The 23237-nt window shown below is 44.6% G+C and overlaps 1 protein-coding gene across 1 annotated transcript in view; it reads right to left on the bottom strand.

Annotated features, from left to right (window-relative positions):
- myo16 (myosin XVI) overlaps positions 1-23237 on the bottom strand; it is a 438207-nt gene that overhangs the window by 313760 nt on the left and 101210 nt on the right. Inside the window, exon 8 of the mRNA XM_052025545.1 lies at positions 11510-11669. Within this exon, the coding sequence (XP_051881505.1) occupies positions 11510-11669 (160 nt within the window). The remainder of the gene's footprint in view (positions 1-11509; positions 11670-23237) is intronic.

The raw sequence follows: 23237 nt of genomic DNA, 5'->3' as shown, positions 1-23237 counted from the left end.
GTTATTTCACTCTGAAATTAGCTTCTGGATTACCCCAAGGGGCAGAGCATGATGGATGTTACATTTTCAGTTTACAGTACACCTCTATCGATGTTCTCTATGCCAGGAGAAGGAATTTCAACTCCTCTTTGAATATAGACAAGCAAGATTCTTGTACACTTCCCAAAATTTGAGGGACTGACAGTCTGCACTCACAAGGCTCCTTATGTGACCCTCAAGCTCTTCATGGAATGCAAGACCTCTGTGGGAAGAGAAATGAGTCAATGATTCAGGTCAAAGACCCTTCATCAGAACTGAGAAGGAGACAAAAGAAGCTTGTTAAGCTGCAGGGAGGGTGGGGTGGGACGTTTCTTCTTTGTGGAATACCTGTATTGAGTCCACATGGGCAACCCTAAGCTTTCCATTATTGGCCACTTTAATTCTCTACTCTGACCTATTGGTCTGCAGCCTGCTGTACTATTACAAAGAGGCCTAATGCAAGCTTGAGGAACAGCACCTCGTCTTCTGCCTGAGCACCTTATTCCTTTAGGTAACTGGATTTCTGTCTGTATCAGCCAGCCTTCTCTGATATTGGCTAAGCTTGTTTGTTTGCTACCCACCCCCTCATGCCACCATTAATTTTTTTCTTTTTTTTCCTCTGGGAGTGGAGGACAAGCCCAGCCTGAAGTGCCAGGTATGTCTTCCTGCTCTGCATTTCGCACCTCCTACATTTTTTTGTCTATGTTCTCACTCTCCAACTGATCCCAATCACTCATTGTCCAGTTAACCTTGTTTACAGATGACCCGTGGTCACCGTGGTTTTACCCATTCAGTGACATCCCCTTCATCCACCCTCCCTGCAATTTAACAACCATCATTCCCCATTCTGACAAAGGGTCTTCAACCTGAAATGTTAGCTCTGTTTCTCTTCTGATAGACATGGCCTGACCTGTTGAGTATTTCTAGCATTTTCTATTTTAATTTTAGGTTTCCAGCACCTGGAGATTTTTTGATTTTCACTTATATGCTCCATATGCCTTCTTCAGCATCTTATCAATGTGCTGCAATTTTCAGGGATTTATTCTCCAAGTTCCCCCTGGTCATGAACACCCTTTTGGGTCCTACCATTTACTGCGATCATCCTACTCTTGTCTGCCTTTCCAAAGTGCATCAACTTGCATTATTCAGAATTAAATTCCATTTGCTATTGCTCTTCCACTTTCCAGTTGATCTATATCATGCCTTGAACAAACCTCCTCGATATCTACAACACCACTAACTTTTGTGTCGTCTGCAGACTTACTTTTCATACCGCATACATTCACATCCAAGTAGCTCATGTATATTCTAATCATCAGGGATCCCAGCACCGATCCTTGCGGTCACAGACTGCAAATAAGGAAATCAAACCTCAACCACTACTCTCCGCCTCCTATTACCAAGCCAAATTTAAATTCAATTTGTCAGCCTGCCTTCGATCCCATGGGATCCAAACTTCTGGAGCAGCCTACCATGCAGGACCTTGTCAAAAGCATTATTAAAGTCCATGTAGACAACATTATTAGACTCCCTTCATAAATAGGCTCAATTATCACCTCAAAAAATTCAAACAAATTTGTGAGGCAGGAATTCCCATGAACATAGAACAGTACAGGCCATTCGGCCCATGGTGTTGTGCCAATCTTGATGCCAATTTATACTAAAAGTCCTCCTCCACTTTATCATCCATATCCCTCCGTTCCTTTCATATTCACATGTCTATCTAAAAGCCTCTTAAACTCCAGCAAACTGCCTGCTTCCACTACTGCCCCAGTAACCCATTCCAAGCACCTACCACTCTCTGTGTAAAAAACTTGCCCTACATGTCACCTTTGAACTTTCTCCCTCTAACCTTACAAGCATGTCCTCTGGTATTTGACATTTCTACCCTGGGGAACAGATTCTGACTGTCTACTCTATCTATGCCTCTCATAGTTTAAAAAACCTTTATCAGGTCTCCACTCAGCCTCCAATTCTCTAAGGAGAACAACCCAAGTTTGTCCAACATCTCCTTAAAGCTCATACCCTCTAATCCAGGCAGCATCCTGGTAAACCTCTTCTGCACCTTTTCCACAACCTCCACATCTTTCCTATAATGGGAAAGTCAGCATGGCTTTGTGCGGGGCAGGTCATGTCTTAGAAATTTGACTGAGTGACTCAAGGAGGTGACAAAGATGCTTGATGAGGGTAAGGCAGTGGACGTTATCTACATAGACTTTAGTAAGGCTTTTGATAAGGTCCCTTATGGTAGGTTGATTCAGAAGATAAAGATGCATGGGATCCAGGGTGAATGACCAGAACTACACACTATACTCCAAGTGTGGTCTGAGGAAAGTTTTATATAGCTGCAGCATGACTTCCTTACTCTTATACTCAACACCCCTACCAATGAAGTCAAGCATTCCATACGCCTTCTTTACCACCTTATCCACTTGCGCAACCACTTTCAGTGAACTATGGACCTGGACACCAAGATTCCACTGTGCCTCAATGCTGTTAAGGGACCTACCATTAACTGTATATATTTTCCTTTCATTTGACCTCCCAAAGTGCAATACCTCATACTTGCCAGATTAAACTCCATCTGCCACTTCTCTGCACACATGCCTGTCATCTGCAAATTTACTAATCCACCCATCTACATTTTCATCCAAATCATTGATATATATCACAAACAACAGAGGTCCCAGCACCGATCCTTGTGGAACACAACTGGTCACAGACCTCCAGCCAGAATAACTGCCTTCCACCCCTACTCTCTGTCTTCTATGGGCAATTCAGTTCCGAATCCAAACTTGCAATTCACCCTGGATCCCATGCATCTTTATCTTCTGAATCAACCTACCATGAGGGAACTTATCAAAAGCTTTACTAAAGTCCATGTAGATAACGTCCACTGCCTTACCCTCACCAAGCACCTTTGTCACGTCCTCAAGTCACTCAGTCAAATTTGTAAGACATGACCTGCCCCGCACAAAGCCATGATAATTGTCCCTAAGCAGGCCATGCCTTTCCAAATGGGCATAAATTCTATCCCTCAGATTCCTCTCCAATAGCTTCCATACCACTGACGTAAGGCTCACTGGCCTATAATTACCTGGATTAGCCCTATTTCCCTTCTTGAACAAAGGCACAACATTTGCTACCATCTAGTCCACTGGGACCTCACCTGTTGCTGGTGAAGACACAGAGATCCTTGTCAAAGCCCCAGTAGTCTCTTCATTTGCTTCTTTCAATATTCTGTGATGTATGCCATCAGGCCCTGGGGAATTATCCGTTTTAATGCTTTTCAGAAGACCCAGCACTACCTCCTCTTTAATCTCAAAATATCTCAACACATTAGCATGCCCCACTCTGTTTTCACTATCCTCCAATTCCTTCTCCTTGGTAAATAGCAATGCAAATCACTCATTTAGTACCTTAGCCACTTGCTCTGAATCCAACCACAAATTTCCTCCTTTTTCCTTGAGTGGTCCTACCCTCTCCTTAGTTATCCTCTTTTTCTGAGTATAAGTATAAAATGCTTTGGGATTCTCCTTCATCCTGCTCACCAAAGACATTTCATGCCCCCTTTTGGCCTTCCTAATCACCTGCTTGAGCACTTTCCTGCTATCTTTATGTTCCACAAGGGCCCAGTCTGATTTTAGCTTCCTAAACCTTACATATGCTTCCTTTTCCTTCCTGACTAAACTTAGGACCTCTTGGTCATCTAACGTTTCCTTACCTTACCATCCTTGTCCATACTCCTTGCTGGAACATACCAATCTTGAGCTCAGATCAGCTGGTCTTTAAGCAACTCCCACATGTCAGATGTGGACTTGTCTGACAGCAGCTGCCCCCACTCAATGCCCCTTAGCTCCTGTCTTATCCTGTCATGATTTGCCTTCCCCCAATTTAGTACCTTCCTGTAAGATCCAATTTTATCCTTACTTATAACTATCTTAAAACATAATTTGTTGTGGTTACTATTCCCAAAATGTTCACTATCAGGTCTGTCACCTGGCCTGGATCATTTCCCAAAACTAGGTCCAATATGTTCTCTCCTCTAGTTGGACTCTCCAGATACTGCTTCAAGAACCTCTCTTGGATGCACTGAAGAAATCTCACCCCATCTAAGCTTCTTGTATTAAGGAAATTCCAATCAATACCGGGGAAGTTAAAGTCCCTCACTATAACAACCATGTTGTTTCTTCATCTTTCCATAATCTGACTACATATCTGTTCCTCCATTTCTCGGTGGCTATTGGGAGGCCGATAGTATAATCCCATCAGCGTAAAATTGCACCTATCCTACTTCTGAGCTCCACCCAAATTGGCTCTGTGGATGAACCCTCCAGTGTGTCCTCTCTGAGTACTGCTCAGGCATTCTCCCTTCTCAACAGTGCAACCCCTCCACCTCTTTTACCCCATTCTCTATCATGTCTAAAACAATGAAACACAGGAACGTTGAGCTGCCAGTCCTGTGCCTCACGCATCCAGGTCTCTGTAGTGTCAACAACATTGTACTTCCATGTACTGATCCAGGCTCCTTACCTATAATACTCTTGGTATTGAAATAAATGTCAGTCCATCAGTCCCACCATGTTTATTAGCCTGTCCCTTGCTGTCCTTCCTTTCAACCTTGCTTGTCATACCATCCTTCCTGCCCTCAACCATACCACCTGTTGCCCTGCTGCTGTGGTTCCTATTCCCCACCACACTAGTTTAATTCCTCCTGAGTAGCACCAGCAAACCTCTCGCCGAGGATATTGGTTCCCCTCCAGTTCAGATGCAAAACATGATGGATCCCACCTGCCCTGGAAGAGAGCCCAATGATCCACAAGTCTGAAGCCCTCCTTCCTGCACCAGCTCCTTAACCATATATTGAATTGCACTATGTATTTATTTCTCACCTCACTGGCACGTGGCATCCTGAGATTACAACCCTGGAAGTTCTGCTTTCTAACTTGCTACTCAGCTCCCTAAAATCATTTTGCAGGACATCATTCTTGCTCCTGCATATGTCATTGGTAACGATATGGACCACAGCCTCTTGCTTCTCACCCTAATCAACATGCTGACTTTCCCTAATCAATTCCTATCTTTTTAAGTGAAGGTAAATCCTGTCCTGTAGAATTTTTCCAATGATTTTCCAACCACTGATGTAAGAATGACTGGTCTGAATTTAAATGACAACAAAGTGAGCTTCGACTGCAGCACGTAAGACATTGGGTAGCCTCCAAGTGGACTGCAATGACAGCTGAGACCTCTATCAATAGCTGTTGGCCCCTGCTCAACCAAATCTGCCCACTTCTCTGCTGGCCAGCATGGTCTCCAGATTCTGCACTAAGATTGTGTTTAGAGTAATCTATGCCACTGAAACCTCTTTTATTATGCATTTGCATCAGCCTTCTTCATTGCAATCCTCACTCAAATGCATGGGAACACAAGTGGATGTGTAATCTCATCTTCTGTGAGTTAGCACAAAACCCTGGGCTGTTTGCTATCTGTTCTTGCCTGATGCCTCACTACAAGAAATTCATGCCTCCAAACTGCCTTGTATATTGTGCAACGTGTGTTGTTTAGGTGGTAGTTCATGGTTCACTTCTGGGGATGGGGATGGGGAGGGTGGAGTGGCAAGGGAAGGCACATCTGTGCATGGGATTCTGATGTAACAAAGGGACAAAGGCATTAATATGGTGAGAATGGAAGTGCTCCTCTTCATTTGGTTCTATATATGCATGGAGTAAGCAACATTCTCTCCAACAGAAAGGGGAGTGTATTGAATGTGTTTTCACATAAGTAAGTTAAATGGCTGCTATTATTAAGTAGCTGAGGGTGAAATCATTATTGGTGTTGGAACAGATAAAAATGCATGTTTGTTTGCGCTTTGGGGATTAAGTGTGATTTGTGGCTGCCTCCACAAACTTTCGCCAGACAAGCGACCTCAATGAAGCTCTTTTAGCACTGGGATCAGGTCCACACTGTCTCACTCCTGGCATCCATTTTTCCTGCAACTTCTTCCCAATTATTCTTCATGTTGGCCCAGGACTGGGGCATTCTACTGCAGCAAGAAAGATGGTATGACAAGTAAGATTGAAAGGAAGGACAGCAAGGGACAGACTAATAAATTTAGTGGGACTGATAGGCTGAAATGTGTTTATTTCAATGCTAGGAATATTATAGGTAAGGAGAGTGAATTTAGAGCCTGGATCAGTACATGGAATTACAATGTTGTTGCCATTACAGAGCCCTGGATGTGTGAAGGGCAAGACTGGCTGCTCAACATTCCTGGGTTTTGTTGTTTTAGACGTGATTAAGGGGGGTGGGGGTGAAAGAAGTGGAGGCGTTGCACTACTGATGAGGGAGGATATCACAGCAGTACTCAGAGAGGACACAATGGAGGGCTCATCCACTGAGGGAGTTTGGGTGGAGCTCAAAAATAAAAAAGGTACAATTAATCTGATGGGATTATACTATAGGCCTTCCAATAGCCATCGAGAGGTGGAGGATTAGACAGATTATGGAAAGGTGTAGAAACAACAGATTTGTCATACTGGGAACTTTAACTTCCCCAGTATTGAATGGAACTTCCTTAAAGCAAGAAACTTTAATGATGCTGGATTTCTTCAGTGCATCCAAGAGGGGTTCTTGAAACAGTATGTGGAGATTCCAGCTGGAGGAGAGAAGATACCGGATTTAGTTTTGGGAAATGAACCAGGCCAGGTGACAGACCTGATATTGGGTGAACATTTTTGGAATAGTGACCATAACTCATTATGTGTTAAGATAGTTATAAGTAGGGATAAAATTGGATCTTGCAGGAAGGTACTAAATTAGGGGAGGGAAAATTGCAACAGGATAAGACAGGAGTTAAGGGATGTTGATTGGGAGCAGCTGCTATCAGACAAGTCCATGTCTGAGATGTGGGAGTTGTTTAAAGACCAGCTGATCAGAGTTCAGGATTGGCATATTCTGGTAAGGAGTAAGGACAAGGATGGTAAGGTAGGGGAACCTTGGATAACCTGAGAAGTCCGAAATTTAGTCAAGAAGTAAACAGAAGCATATGTAAGGTTTTGGAAGCTAAAATCAGAGTGGGCCACTGTGGAACAGAAAGATAGCAGGGAAGTACTCAAGCAGGCGATTAGGAAGGCCAAATGAAGCCATAAAATTTCCTTGGCGACCAGGGTCAAGGAGAATTCCAAGGCATTTTGTACTTATATTAAGAAAAAGAAGATAACTAAAGAGAGGGTAGGTCTGCTCAAGGAGAAAGGAGGGAATTTGTGCTTGGAGTCAAAGCAAGTGTCTGAGGTACTAAATGAGTACTTTGCATTGCTATTTACTGAGGAGAAAGTATTAGAGGATAGTGAAAGCAGAGTGGGGCATGCTAATGTGCTGGGACATTTTGAGATTAAAGAGGAGGTAGTGCTGGGTCTTTTGAAAAACATTAAGGTGGATAAGTCTCCAAGGCCTGATGGGATATATCCCAGAATTTTGAAAGAAGCAAGTGAGGAGATTGCTGGGGCTTTAACAAAGATCTTTATGTCTTCACTAGCAACAGGTGAGTCCCAGAGAGCTGGACAGTAGCAAATGTTGTGCCTTTGTTCAAGATGGGAAACGGGGATAATCCAGGTAATTATGAGCCTCGTGTCAGTAGTACGGAAGCTATTAGAGAGAATACTGAGGGGTAGGGTTTATGCCCATTTGGAAAGGCATGGCCTGCTTAGGGACAGTCAACATGGCTTTGTGCGGGGCAGGTCATGTCTTACAAACTTGATTGAGTTTTTTGAGGAGGTGACAAAGGTGTTGATGAGGGAAAGGCAGTGGGCGTTATTGCATGGACTTTAGTAATGCATTTGATAAGTTCCCTCATGGTAGGTTGATTCAGAAGATAAAGATGCATGGGATCCATGATGAATTGTAAGTTTGGATTCAGAAATGGCTTGTCCATAGAAGACAGAGAGTAGGGGAGGAAGGCTGTTATTCTGACTGGAGGTCCGTGACCAGTGGTGTTCCGCAAGGATTGGTGCTGGGACCTCTGTTGTTTGTGATATATATCAATGATTTGGATGAAAATGTACAGAAGATGGCTGGATTGGCAAGTTAGTGGATGACACCATGATTGGTGGAGTTGTGGACAGTGTAAAGGACTGTCAAGAATACAACAGGATATATATCAGTTACAGATATGGGCAGAGAAGTGGCAGATGGAGTTTAATCTGAGCAAGTATGCGGTGCAGCACTTTGGGAGGTCAAATGAAAGGAGAATATATGTATTTAATGGTAAGCCCCTTAATAGCATTGAGGTACAGGGGGATCTTGGGGTCCAGGTCCATAGTTCACTGAAAGTGGCTACGCAAGTGGATGAGGTTGTAAAGAAGGCACGTGGAATGCTTGCCTTCATTGGTAGAGGTGTTGATTATAAGAGTAAGGAAGTCATGCTGCAGCTATGTAAAACTTTAGTCAGACCACACTGGAATATTGTGTGCAGTTCTGGTCACCCCATTATAGGAAGGATGAGGAGACTGTGGAGAGGGTGCAGCCTGGATTAGAGGGTATGAGCTGTAAGGAAAGGTTGGACAAACTAGGATTGTTCTCCCTTGAGCATCAGAGGCTGAATGGAGACCTGATGGAAGTTTTCATCATTATGAGAGGCATAGATAGGGTAGACAGTCAGAATCTTTTCCCCAGGGCAGAAATGTCAAACACCACGGGACATGTGTTTAAGGGTTAGAGGGGGAAAGTTTACAGGTGACATGAGGGACAGGTCTTTTAACACAGAAAGTGGTAAGTGCCTGGAATAGGTTACCAGGAGTAGTAGTGGAAGCACTACTTGGTGGAGTTTAAGAGGATTTTAGATGGACCTATGAATATGAAGGGGATTGAGGGATATGGATGATACACAGGGAGAGGACATTTAGTATAAATGGGCATTAAGATTGGCACAACATTGTGAGCTGAATGCCTGTCCAGTGCTGTACTGTTCTGTGTTCTATGTTCTAACCCAGCTCTGGCATTAAAGACCTCTTAACAAGTGTCAGCACTTTCACTATAACCTCTGGGTTGGCATCTGTAAAGCTTGTGATCTGGCAGCCTCCCTGTGCCAGTGCCTGTACACCATAACACAGTACTCGGTTTAGGATGCTATTTAATGACTTAACAGTATTGTTATCATTAAAAGAACTAGCTTTCTTTTCAGACGAACATAATTTAGGGCTGGATTACTTCCATGGGTGCATATTATTCTACAGATTAAAGGAAGATTAATTGGAGAAAAAAAAGGTAGAGTAAAAACAACATGCAATAGACAGATCTAAGTGATCCCACAACCAGTGGATCCAATAAATCTCTTCAGTTCTGCCACATCTCGTCATGAGGGGAGAGTGGATTAAACATAAAATGAAAGGAGGAAGCTTCAAGAGGATTTCCATCCTCACAATGATGGAACCGAAGATGTGAGTGTTAAAGCAAGGCTGAAGCATTTGCAATCGTTCTCAACCATAAGTGACAAGTGAATGATCCATTTCATTTTCCCACTGAAATCTCCACTGTCACAGAAAACAAGTCAATTCATTCCCCATAATGTTAATAAATTGCTGAGAGCTCAGATGTGCTAAAGAGAGAAAACTACTGAACAACAATGGGGCAAATTGGCAAGGTACCACCACCTCCATTTCAATCCATCTTTTCATGTATTATATAACTTCTAGCCCAGTCATGACCTTCATACCTGTCAATATGTTTTTTTGTCTATGCCTATGTAATCTTTGCATTTTTTGCATTTTCTACTTCATTACTTCACCAGAAGGCTTACACGCAACTCCTATTGAAGTGTTAAGGTCTTTTCTACTTCTTAATTCTGCACGTCAAGTCTCTCCTTACTATGGCTTCACTCATCAGTGTCGTGGTATTATTCTTAATCCTTAAAATAATTATCCTCTATACCATTTTCCATATCTTTCCTGTAAACTATGCAAATAGATCTGTTAGTCCCCCACACTGACTGCTTTGCAGCTCAGAGTATGACTGCTGTCACAACCTCCAAATTTAATATTCTTCTGAATTGATTCCATTCTTTTTTTTGTACATTTGTGTGCAGACACTTAACTGGCCCACACATGCTTATCTGTCAATCTTCTCCAATGTCTTTACCTTTGTTGGTTTCTTATTTCTTATTTTTTCTTTGTTGGTTCAATAATATGTTATCTTTTTAGAACACAGAACAGTACAGCACAGGAACAGGCTCTGTCTAAGCCGAACACAATGCAGAATTAAACCAAATCTGTTCTGCCTGTATATGATCCATATCCCTTAATTCCATGCATATTCACGTGTCTATCTACCTAACAGCCTCTTAAACACAAGTATCATGTCTGCTTCCATCACTATCCTTGGCTGCCTGTTCCTGGCACTCTCTGTGTAAAAAACATTCCCTGCACATCTCCTTTAAATTTCCTCCTCACCTAAAATGCATCTAGTACTTGACACTTCTACCCTGGGAAAAAGATTCTGACTGCTTACTCTACTTACGTATCTCATAATTTTGTAAACCTCTATCAGGTCTCCCTTCAGCATCTGATGCTCTAAAGAAAACAACCCAAGTTTATCCAACCTCTCCTTATAGCTCATACCCTCTATTCCAGACAGCATCCAGGTAAACCTCTTCTGTATCCTTTCCAAAGTCTCCACATCCTTCCTGTAATGGGGCAACCAGAATTGCACACTATACTCCAAGTACAGCCTAACCAAAGTTTTATATAGCTGCAACATGACTTCCTTATCTTATACTCAATGTCCCGACTAATGAAGGCAAGCACGCCTTCTTTACCACCCTGTCTACTTGTGTGGCCACATTCAGGGAGCTATAGGCTTTTTCCTTTACATGTCAAACCTACACTGAAGTTTCATTCAACGAGCTGAGATGACACTTAACTTTACAAAGCTTTTTGAAAATCTTATCATCTCATAAAATGATAACAAAGGGAATTCTCTGAATTGTGGCTGAGGCAGATGGTGATTTTGTGTCTCCTGCATCATCTGCATCAATCTTAGCTGAACTCAGTGGGGAAAAAGAGGAAATCATGCAGCAGGACATGAAGAAAGATTTTAAAAAATAAAGTGCCACAAATACACAGAATATCAGGCAGCATCAGTGTAGAAAATACCAGTGAGCTCAGCGTACCAGTTTCTCTCTCCACATATGCTGCCTGCCCTGCTGAACCTTTCCAGTATTTTCCATTTCAATCTCAGGTTTCAAGAATCTGCAGCTTTTTGCAACTCTGAAGGAAAAAACTGACATTTGGGAAAGTAGTGGGTTTTTGATCAGGAGAAGGAATACCCACGGAAGGGAAACTTTCTTGAACGTTCAAGGAAAACAGACTTTTCCTATTATCAACTTTACAACAATGATTTGTTTATGCTTTGAATGACTGCCTTGGCTGACAATAGAAATCCTTCCTTTCCCTGAAGTCATAAAACCTCTGAGGTTCTCACAAATAAAGGGAAATCTTACATTTTTTTCACTGGAATAGGAGCACTGTAAGTGATTTCTTTGTATGCTTCCTCTTTCATTTCGGTATCAGGGCAAGTCGCTGTGGATTGTCTCCCCAACTCCTTCCAACTCTCTTCTGCTTTCAGCAAAATTTCTTCAATATATTCAGATGTTGCCACGTCTAACAATCAAAGAGACATTAATCAAGTTATCTCATCCTTTGGCGTTCTCTGGAGATCATGTTCCAATTAGCACTATTCAAATTATAATATGAGATATTTTCATTATTTACTGACAATGTATCAGCAACATTAGATTGCACCCAAGGCAAAGGTAGCATTTGCAGTATTTTTCAAATCCAGTAATTTCCCCATAAAAACAGATTTAGATTTGGATGATGATGTTTATGTTAAAAATCAGTTAAAAAAAAAGAAATAAAAAACAGATTTTATAAATTCATTATACTATTGGGTATACATCTTAGAAATTTAGACAGAGAAATCCCAGAGTTATGCAAATTTTTCCTGCAATTTGAGTTCAGTGAGCAGTCAAGTGTTTTATGCAAAGTTATTCATGTAGTCATTAGGAAATTCCGAACACTGATTTATCTTTATTATGCAAACTACTGTTCAAAAGCATCAGTTTTCTTCTTACAACAGGTTAGAAAGGGCTTTTAAATAATATGACAGTGGTTGAGGTTTGGAGCAGGATCCTGTTCACATACTCCTTATGAAGGGAATGAAAATTTCCCATTCCCAGCATCAAATGCTGAGTTGCAACATTAATCACGTATCTGTAAATATTGCTTTTATCCCAATAAACATTGTTGGCAACTGATCGCATCTGAAAGTGAAGAACATCACCCAGGAAGCATGAGGCCACATTGGCAAAGCATGAGAAACAAAAACATCTTTCCCATCTTGGAAACACCTCTTTGGTGACCAAGAGTTGCCAAAATTCAAATGAGATTCAGCAAGAATAAATTACATTTTGACCAAGGAGTTCTGAGCTTTGGTTTAGGAAGAAGCTCCTCAAGACAAGGTACAGTATGAATGGTTTCTCTGGATGCTTAGTATGTCAAGCCTGAATGGCGTCATGGAAAGTGGAAAATTGACTTCAAGCATTCATCCTTATCAGTATCATGCCAGGGAATAAGTTACCTCAAAGTGCATGAAAACCTGCTGGAATCCATTCAGAGACTGTCTTGATATGTAATGTTCAATACTTAAACAGGCTGGGTATAGAGGGATTATGGATCTTGTGCAGGCAGATGGGATTAGTTTAGATTGGCATCATGGTTGGCACAGCTATCGTGGGTCTGTGCTGTACTGTTCTACGTTATACAGCTGAGTTGGAGTGTCATAGAATTGTACAGCAGAGAAATGGGTCCTTCAGCTGATGACATCCATGTCGACCTTTTTTACCCTTCTGTATTGTGGAGGGCCATGGCTGTCACTTGACAGCGCTGCCCATTACATGGTCAAAAGACACACCACTGTCAATCAAGGTCTGGCTCCACCCCACCCATCACTGCACACCTGACCATTGGCCCCTTTAAGCGCCTTTGTACTTGGCCTCGGGTCATTGGCCTTTTGTGATCGATTAGCCCCTGCTGGCACCGGGCCACTGGCCTTTTTGAACTACTTGAGCTGGAATCCCCCAGCCCTCCAGCACTATAAAGAATGCCACGTGCGCCCAGTTCATTCTCTTTGATTGCTCCAAGGAAACGTGGAACGGTGCTGGAGAGACCATTGGTAAGGTGTTCACTTCAACAGGGTTAGGAGCATTCTAATTTAGTATCCCCAGTAACATAGAGCCATGCCTGCACTGAGTCAAGGGGTGGCAGATATTGTATTGTTTTTCCTTGATTGTTTGTACCCAGTTCACTGTGTGTGCGTGCGTGTATTTTACCCTTGTTGTGATTTTCCCATGCTCGCTATCACTGGTGCACGTGTGTGTGTGTTGTCCCCGTTACCTTTTCCCCGCATTTGTCTTTGTAAAATATCATTTATCTCTAAGACTGTGTTCAGAGTCCTTGTCCTTTGAGACCTCAAATCTGTTTCATAACATTTGGCGCTGCGAGCAGGGTCTCAAAGGTCTTGGCTGAACACAGATACGGGGAGGGATGTTCTGGAACAGGGGCAGAAGAGCCAGTGCAGGGACTGAGGATAGGATTCCTGGGTGGACCAATGATAGCAAGAGATTTGGGAGTTTAGCCAGCATGCTGGTGGACCACGGTAAACCAGTGGACTGGGCGAAGCAGTTAGACCCCCATGGTGAGAAACTAACGCACCACGTGGTCTCCCTCCTCCAGAGGTCAGGGCTCCCCAAGGCCAAAGGAAGTCAAAGGGGTGCATTCTGGCTGTTTGCATCCCTCCTGAGACACCAGGTCAGGATTACTAGCCAGATACAGGATACATGTCTCCAGAAAGACAAGGAGATAGAGGTCCTCCAGCAGTGCTGCTGTACGCTGCAGGAGGCAGTCTAGGCTGTCCAGACCCTAACCAATGACCTCAAGGCCGGAGGTACTGAGGTCGTCTGCAGGCTGATTCTACTTCAGCAGGAGCAGGCAGCCCACCGGTCTGGCTGGCAGCCGGACCCACTCAAAATGCGAGCTCTGTTCCAGCATGACAACAAGCTGGGCGCATGGCTGGGGGATGGGGATATATGGATGGATAATGACGCAGAAGGGGTGCACAAGGAGCCTGGGTCTCAGTACACCCATCCTCCCCCCTACACACCTGAACCCCTGCATGCCCAACCCATCATCACACAGTCCCAGGTCGACCACGGAAGGGAGGAGGGGAATGGGGATGAGGCCACCACAGGGGGAAGTGCCCGTGGTCCCTCTGAAACTACGGAGACCTGGGATTTCTCCGTCACGGAGCTGACCCAGCTCGCGGATCGGTACCGTCAACGGCTGGGTGAGCACCTGGCCGCATGGCTGCTCTGACTGTGGGACGAGGGGACCCCCAACATGAGCCTCTCTCACCAGGAAATGAACACCCTAGGGAGCTTGTCTGACCAGCAGAGCATCAACAATGCCCTGTGGGCCCCACCGAGAGGGACCGGGGACGACGTGACCCTGTGGGATCGGGTAGTGACCACTGTGAGGGTCCGGTATCCTACCCTCCTCGAATGGGATTTATATGGGCGACCACGGTCACTGAGGGCACCAGGGTCGTTAGGAAATGGGCGCTGGTGACCAGCATTTATGAGAGGCTGGTGATCGCGAATTTTTTGAAAATACCAGGGTGACCAGCGCGCTAGCGGGATACCTGGTCACCTCTGCGCGCCCCGAGTTGAGGCCAGTGGTCCTGCCCCTCATGGAACCGGCTAGTGGGAAGACCATATGGGATGTCATCACCCTCCTGGAAGGGCTAGAGTACATGCAGCGGGAGGGCGCCCACCCAGGTCCGTAAGAGCGGAGAGGAGGGCTGGAGACACAACCCCTCGTCTCACGCGCAAACAGTTATACCTGGACCTGCTGCGTGCAGGGGTGGGCTGTGCCAGCATAGATGGGGTCCCGAGAGCTGTGCAGGGGGAAATCCGGTTGGGGGAAGACCCACAACCACCCCGGGACCAAGACCGACACAGGGGGTGCCCCCAACCACCGGACCACGTGGGAGGCCCCGCTGACACTGCCTTTGCCCCTCCCCCACTCGAAACAGTCTCCCCTGCCCTCAGGGATGAGCTCCGGAACCTGCTAAGACAGGAAATGTCCCATCTCCACCAGCAGAAACTCTCGCCTATGGGGTGGCAGACCTCCACCCCCCTCCCACAGGATGAAGGCCAGGGTCCCCGGCGCATTTGTTCCATCACCCTTCCCAGCCCGGGGGACCCGAGTCCACATATACCCGTAGCAGTACATTGGGGAAGGGGGAACGTGCAGAGGTGGATGGCACTTGTTGACATGGGTGCCCAACACATCATCATCGGGGGCAACCCTGCTGGGTGGAAGGGGGTGCAGATGCAGTTAGAGGGGTTGGGGAGTTCCCTTTTGCCTGTGAGGCAAGTCACGATCTGCATGGCCATTGGGAACCAACCTCCTCGACCCGTAACTGTTTTAATAGCGGCCTCGCCTGAGTGCATCTGAGGGATCGATGTCTTAAAGGGACAGTCCCTTCATATCAACTGGGGCAAGTTTATGTTCGGAGTTGCACAGGCTACAGTGGTAGTTGGGGCAGCCAAATTGGAACCAGTTGCTGTTTTTGCCCCCCCCCCCCCCGCAAAGTCGTCTGTAGCCAACAGTACAGAGTGCCCGGGGGGACACCAAGACATCACTGAGGCCATCCGAGCCCTGCTGCGGGACGGCATCATCAGACCTGCAGCCTCTCTCTTCGACAGTCCTGTCTGGCCCGTCCACAAAAAGAATGGGATGTGGTGCATGACCGTGGACTACAGACACCTTAATAAGTCTGCTCCCCTGCCGCCGCCATGTCCAACATAATCACTCTAGTCGAGGATATTACGGGGCGCCCAGTCAAGCCTTGGTATGCAGTGGTGGATTTGGCCAATACATTCTTTTCCATTCCCCTCCATCACAGTTCTCAAGATCAATTCGCATTCACCTGGGACGGGAGACAATACACATCTGCTGTCTGCTCACGATCCTACAATTTGTCACGGTTTAATCTCCTGGGATTTGCAAGGCATCCAACTCACCCCAGAGGTGTCAACTGCCCATTACATTGACAACATCCTCCTACAAGGGCCATCTGAGACCATTGTCTCAGAGGCTCTTGATACGCCTATCTCCTCCCTCAGAGAACGGGGCTGGGCCATTAAGTTGGATAAGGTACAGGGCCCCAGCCAGAATGTCCTATTCCTCGGGATATAATGGCACTCAGGCCAACGACATATCCCTGAGACTGCCAGGAATAAAATTTTCAATTTTGCCATCCCCTCAAATAAATCTGACACCCAGAGCTTCGTGGGCCTCCTAGGCTATTGGCAGCAGCACATAGCCCACATCACCGTGCTCCTTAGACCACTCTATAGGGTCTCTCGGAAGAAAGCCACATTCTCATGGGGACCTTAACAACGGGCTGCCTTTGAAACAGCAAAGCAAGCTGTTGAGCAAGCACTGCCACGCTCCCTGCCAGGCAGGGGTCCCCTCTGAGTTAGAGGTCTCTGCCAGTGAGACGGTCGCTGAATGGAGCGTCTGGCAGAAGGTCAAGGGCACAGAGTCCCACTTAGCTTTTGGACCAAATTTCTGCCTGAAGCTTCTGCTCACTTTCAAGCTCTAGCTGCTTGCCTACTACCTGGTGCTTCATGCCACTGAACACCAAACCGCCCCCACCTGCCCATAATATGTTAGGTCATCCCCTGATTCCACCCACAAAGAGGGCCAGTATAAAATGAGATGGACTATGACCTCACGACCTACCTTGTTGTGACCTTGCACCTTATTGCACTGCACTTTCTCTGTAGCTGTGACACTTTACTCTGTACTGTTATTGTTTTTACCCGTACTACATCAATGCACTCTGTACTAACTCAAGGTAACTGCACTGTGTAATGAATTGACCTGTACGATCGATTTGTAAGACTAGCTTTTCACTGTACTTCGGTACAAGAGACAATAATAAACCAATACCAATACCAATATTATGCTGTGCTTGCCAGGTTATTAAGAACATGTCTGCCCTTCATTAATACTGTACACTGACACATTGTTCTAGGTTCAGTAATAGTTATCACCATGATTGGCAAGTGGTGTGACTTTTGAGGGGTGGATTGTATTGTGGAGGGACGTGGCTGTCATGTGACAGCACTGCCCATTATCTAGTTGAAAGACACACCGCTGTCAATCAAGGTCTGGCTTCACCCCACCCATCACTGCATACCTGATCATTGGCCTTGTTAAGCGCCTTTGTACTTGGCCTTGGGTCATTGGCCTTTTGTGATCGATTAGCCCCTGCTGGCACCGGACCATTGGCATTTTTGAACTACTTGGGCTGGACCCCCCCCCCAGCCCTCCAGCACTATAAAGAGTGCCACATGTGCCCAGTTCATTCTCTTTGATTGCTCCGAGGAAACATGGAACGGCGCTGCAGAGACCGTTGGTAAAGTGTGCACTTCAACAGGGTTAGGAGCATTCTAAGTTAGTATCCCCGGTAGCGTGGAGCCATGCCTGCACTGAGTCAAGGGGTGGCGGGTATCGTATTGCTTTTCCTTGATTGTATCCGGTTCGTTGTGTGTGTGTGTGTGTGTGTGTGTATTTTACCCTTGTTGCGATTTTCCCACACTTGCTATCACCAGTGCATGTGTGTGTGCATTGCCACCGTTACCTTTTCCCTGTGTTTGTCATGGTAAATAAATCATTTCTCTCTAAGACTGTGTTCAGAGTCCTTGTCCTTTGAGACCTTGAATCTGTTTCACAGCATCATCCACACACTAATCCCATTTGCGCACATGCTGATTCAACTGCTTGTCTAAGTGCCTCGTAAATGTAGTGATTGTATCAGATTCCACCAACTCCTCTGACATTCCAGATATCAACCACTCTTGGTGTAAAACACTTCCCTTAAGTCCCCTTTAAAACTCCTTCTCACCTTAAACCTATTTCCCTTGTTTTTAATACTCCCACCATGGGAAGAAGATTGTGACAATCTACCCTGTTTAGGCATCTCACAATTTTATATACCACTAACAAGTCACCCCTCAGCCTCCTTCACTCAAAGGAAAACAAGTCCATCCTATCCAATCTCTCCCCATAACTAACATCCTTCAATCCAGATGATATCTGGGTGAATCTTCTCTGTCCTCTCCCCAGTGCAACTATATCCTTTCTGTGGTGTGGTGTAAGTACTACATACAATACTCCAAGTGCAGTCTAACCAGTGTTTTGTAAAATTGCAACATAGCATCTCAGTTTTTATATTCTGTGCCCAAATCAATGAAGGCAAACATGCTGTATGCCTTCTTTAACACCCTAACAAGTTAACTACTTGTGTTGCCACCATCAGAGAACTGCAGACTTGAAACCCAATCCCTCTATTCATCAACATTCCTTAGCATCAAGGGTAACAGCCATCAGGAACCCTGGGCGCCAAGAGTTGGACAAAGAGAAGAAAGGAAGCATATAGCAGGTAGAGAGAACTAAAGATGGAGGAGGCACATCAAGAGTATATAAACAGGAAATTAGGAAGGCAAAGTGGGGTCACAAACTGCCACTGGTGGACAGGATTATGGTAAAGTGAAGGTGTTTACCCTAACAACCAGGTAAAGAGTATGGCCCATTAGGAGCCAGAAAGTATAGCTGAGGTCCTAAATGAATATGGGCTTAAAGGTGGATAAATCCCTAGGGCTAGATGAGATTTATCGCAGAGCCTCTCTGACCAATCTAATTGAAATTTTTGAAGAGGTATTGAAGAATATTGATGAGGGCAGTGCAGCAGATGTGGGGTACATGGACTTCAGTAAAGGCCTTTGACAAGGTTCCACTTGGGAGACTGGTCCAAAAGCCTACAGCCCATGGGATCCAGGGAAAGTTGGTAAAGTGAATCCAAAATTGGCTTGGCTATTGGAGAAAAAAGGTGAAGTAATGGGTTGTTTTTGTGACTGGATGCCTACAACTCTGGTGTTCTACAGGAATTGGTGCTGGGACCAGTAGTTTGATGAAGTTGTGGACAGTGTAGAGGGTAGTCTTAAGCTATTGGATGATATTGATCTGTTGGCGAAATGAGCTGAGAAATGATAGATTGAGTTTAATCCAGATAAATGTGAGGTGGCATATCTTGGGAGCACTAATGAGGCTAAGACATGCACCATAAATTGTAGGTTCCTGGCGAATATCAAGGAACAGAGGGACCTTGGAATAGAAGTCCAAAGATCCTTGAAGATGGCAGTACAGGTAGATAACATGACTAAAAAGATAAATGGGATGCTGACTTTCATTACTTGGGGCTTTGAAAGATAGACCAGGGAGATTATTCTCCAACTTTATCAAACATTGGTCAGACCTCAGCTGGAGTACTGCATGCAGTTCTGCTCACCCCACAACAGGAAAGATGTCATTGTACTGGCGAGGGTGCAGAGGAGATTCACCAGGATGTTGCCAGGGATGGACTTTCAGTTATGAGGAGAGACTGGAGAGACTGGGTCTGTTTTCCCTGAAGGTTAAGGGGGGATGTGGCTGAAGTTTATAAAATAATGAGGGTTACAGATAGGGTAGACAGCAGGAAAATTTTCCTTAGATCAGAGACAGATAAAAGTAGAGGACATAGGTGTAAGGTGAGGGATAAGAGATGGTCCAGAAAGTGGTAAGTGTCTGGAAGAAACTGCCTGAAAGAGTGGTGGAAGCAGATTGGCCGACAGGATTTAAGAAGTGTCTGGATGAATACTTAAATCACCTCAGCATAGGAGGCTATGGACCAAGTGCTGGAAGTTGGGATTAATACAGGTGGGCGCCCACTGGTTGGCACGGGAACCAAGATGACCTGGTGGACTATAGGGCCTGCTCTCCTGCTGTGTGACTCTATGACCTGATCAGTATATTTCCTACCCCTATATGACTTCCCAAAGTGCAAGACCTCACACTTGTCGAGATTAAATTCCATCTGCCAATGCTCCACTCAACTTTCCATTTGATCGATATCCTGCTGCAGCCTTCAACAACTATCCTTGCTATCCACAGCACTATCAAATTTCATATCATATGCAAACTTATTAATCATATTTCCTACATACACACCCAAAACATTAATGTATATCACAAACAACAAGGGTCCCAGCACCAATTCCTGCAATACACCTGTGGTCACAGACCATCCAATCAAAAAAGCATCCTTTCACCAACACCGTCTGCCTCCTATCACCCAGCTAATGTTGGATCCAATCAGCCAGCTCACTTTGGATCTCATGGACCATCCCATAATCTTCTGCACCATCCTATCATCATCTCTAGCCACTTGATGTTGTGGGTCAAAACCCTGCAGGTCTGCTGCAGAGTTTCGACCTGAAATGTTGGCAATTACTTTCCTCGCACAGATGTTACTTAACCTGCTGAGTTCCTCCAGCAGATTGTTTGCTGTCCCATTTGACTGTGTTTGACCCAAATCTCTCTAAACCTTTCCTATCCATGTACCTGTCCAAATATCTTTTAAACGTTGTAATTTTTTCTGTCTCCACCACCTCCTCTGGCAGCTCATTCCACATACCACTCCCCCCCACCACCAACATCTGTGTGAAAAAGTTGCCTCTCAGGTCCACTTTAAATCTTTCACCACTTGCCTTGAGTCTATGCCCTCTTGTTTTAGACTCCCTTATCCTTGGAAAAAGACCATGTCCATTCACCTTATCTATGCAACTTATGATTTTATATACCTCTATAAGGTCACCCCTCAGCCTCCTTTGTTCCAGAGAATAAAGCAAATGTCTATCCAATCTCTCCTTATAAATCAAGTCCTCCAGTCCTGGTAAAATCCTTGTGAATCTTTTCTGCACCCTTTCCAGCTTAATGACATCCTTCCTATAGTTAGGCAGCCAGAACTGCACACAATACTCTAAGTGTGGACTTATCAATATCTTGTACAGTTGTAACATGACATCCCAACTCTTGAACTCAATGCACTGATTGATAAAGGTAAGCATGCCAAGGCCTTCTTCACCACCCTGTCCACCTGATTCGTCACTTTCAGGGAACTATGTACTTGTACCCCTTGGTCTCTCCGTTCTGCAAGAGGCAGGGGGATGGGAATCCATACAGGAAGACAGAGGGAAACAAAGCAGAGACCAGATCAAAAGCTGGAAAAGAGAAAAGTAAGAGTGGAGTACCGAAAAGTCAAATGCAAAGGACACAAAGGTTACAGGATTCTAAAATGACAATGAATATAAGGGCACTTTATCTGAATGCCTGTAGCATTTGAAACAAGGTCAGTGAACTTGTGGCACAAATTAGTACAGCGGGGTATGATTTACCATAGAAATCATCCTATCTGGATGCATTACGACTTGGTACGCCAACTACTCTGCCTAGGACCGCAAGAAACTGCAGAGAGTTGTGGACACAGCCCAGCGCATCATGGACACCAGCCTCCCCTCCTTGGACTCTTGTCTTTACCTCTCGTTGTCTTGGTGTAGCAGCCAGCATAATCAAAGACCCCACCCACTCAGGACATTCTCTCTTCTCTCCTCTTCCATCAAGTAGAAAATACAGGAGCCTGAGGGCACGTACCACCAGACTTAAGGACAGTTTCTACCCCACTGTGATAAGACTATTGAAAGGTTCTCTTATACAATGAGATGGACTATGACCTCACAATCTACCTTGTTGTGACCTTAAACCTTATTGCACTGTACTTTCTCTGTAGCTGTGACACTTTACTCTGTACTGTTATTGTTTTTACCTGTACTACATCAATGCACTCTGTACTAACTCAATGTAACTGCACTGTGTAATGAATTGACCTGTACAATCGGTTTGTAAGACAAGCTTTTCACTGTACCTTGGTATAAGTGACAATAATAAACCAATACCATACCAATACCAAAATGTGAGGTGTTGTACTATTGGATGTAGAAATATAAGAAGAAAGTATAGACTAAATGGCAGGACCTTTTGCAGCATTGATGTATATACAGATCTTGTGGAGCACATCCAAATCTCCCCAGTTAGACAGGCACATGAACAGGCGGGGAATGGAAGGATATAGACCATTTGCAGGTAGATGGGATTAGACTGTATCGACATTATGGTTGCCAAAAACATCATGGGCCAAAGGTCTTGTTCTGTGCTGTATTGTTTCAAGTTCTATGCTCTATGTTCTCTGTAACTATCTCTTCCCCTGCTTCACAGAGCATTCTGGGATAGATCTCATCTGGCCCTGGGGATTCATCAATCCTTATTGATTCCATGACATCTAACACCTCTTCTTTCTTAATACTGACATGCTCCAGATTATCCATACATCCCTCCATGAACTCACTGAGAGGCCACTACATTGCCAAGTCCCCCTCATTCAACGTCAGGCTGAGTCCTGAAAGGAATTATAACAGATCCAAGACAAAAAAAAAGAATCTTACTTCGGCTGTATGGTTAGGTGTGTTCTAAGTCAACAAAGTCATTCTTGCTCTATTAATGCTGCACTCAATTCGAACGGATTAACTACATATCAGCCTATGTAATAACATACATCTCTGCAGACATTGCAGGTTAAACTGGCTGATCCTGTAACCAAGTTGGAAGTCACGTTTGAATGAAACATGGGTCAGAACTACATTGTTGCATCTCCATCTCCCACACATGTCCTTTAGGAAATGTTCTTCTTGCCAGAAACAGATTATCACAGCCATTGTTAATTTCTCTCAACTTTCATCTCTTGTTCTTTCCCAATTTTTCTGCATGATTTTTCTCTTCCCTCCATTTCATTCTTTCACCAACATGAATGCTAACAATTGTTGGCACCTTAAGAGTGACAGTTAAGCAGGATGCTATGGAGAAGATGCACCAACTGCTTACAGCTATAACTATTAAAATGGAAATCTGGTCACACCTGAATGATTCTTTTTGATTCTTTATCACTCTTTTTCAAATTTTGGTGTCCTGTAATTTGGGTCCTCACCCTTCACTTGAGTTTCCAATATTCACATGAGTCAAAGTCTCAGTTCTTTTGCTGTACTACTCCTGATACTTGCATTGGCAGCACTGAAGCCAACTTAGCATCTTTTAGGCAATATGCAACAATGTTCTTTCCTCTTCTGAGAAAGTCCCTTGGGATTTCTTTAGTAAGTGTTTTAAAAGTTT

The sequence above is a fragment of the Pristis pectinata genome, chromosome 11 (genome assembly GCF_009764475.1).
Source record: "Pristis pectinata isolate sPriPec2 chromosome 11, sPriPec2.1.pri, whole genome shotgun sequence".
Lineage (NCBI taxonomy): Eukaryota > Metazoa > Chordata > Chondrichthyes > Rhinopristiformes > Pristidae > Pristis > Pristis pectinata.
Note: the sequence above shows the minus strand (reverse complement) of the source record. Positions and strands in the feature narration are given on the sequence as shown.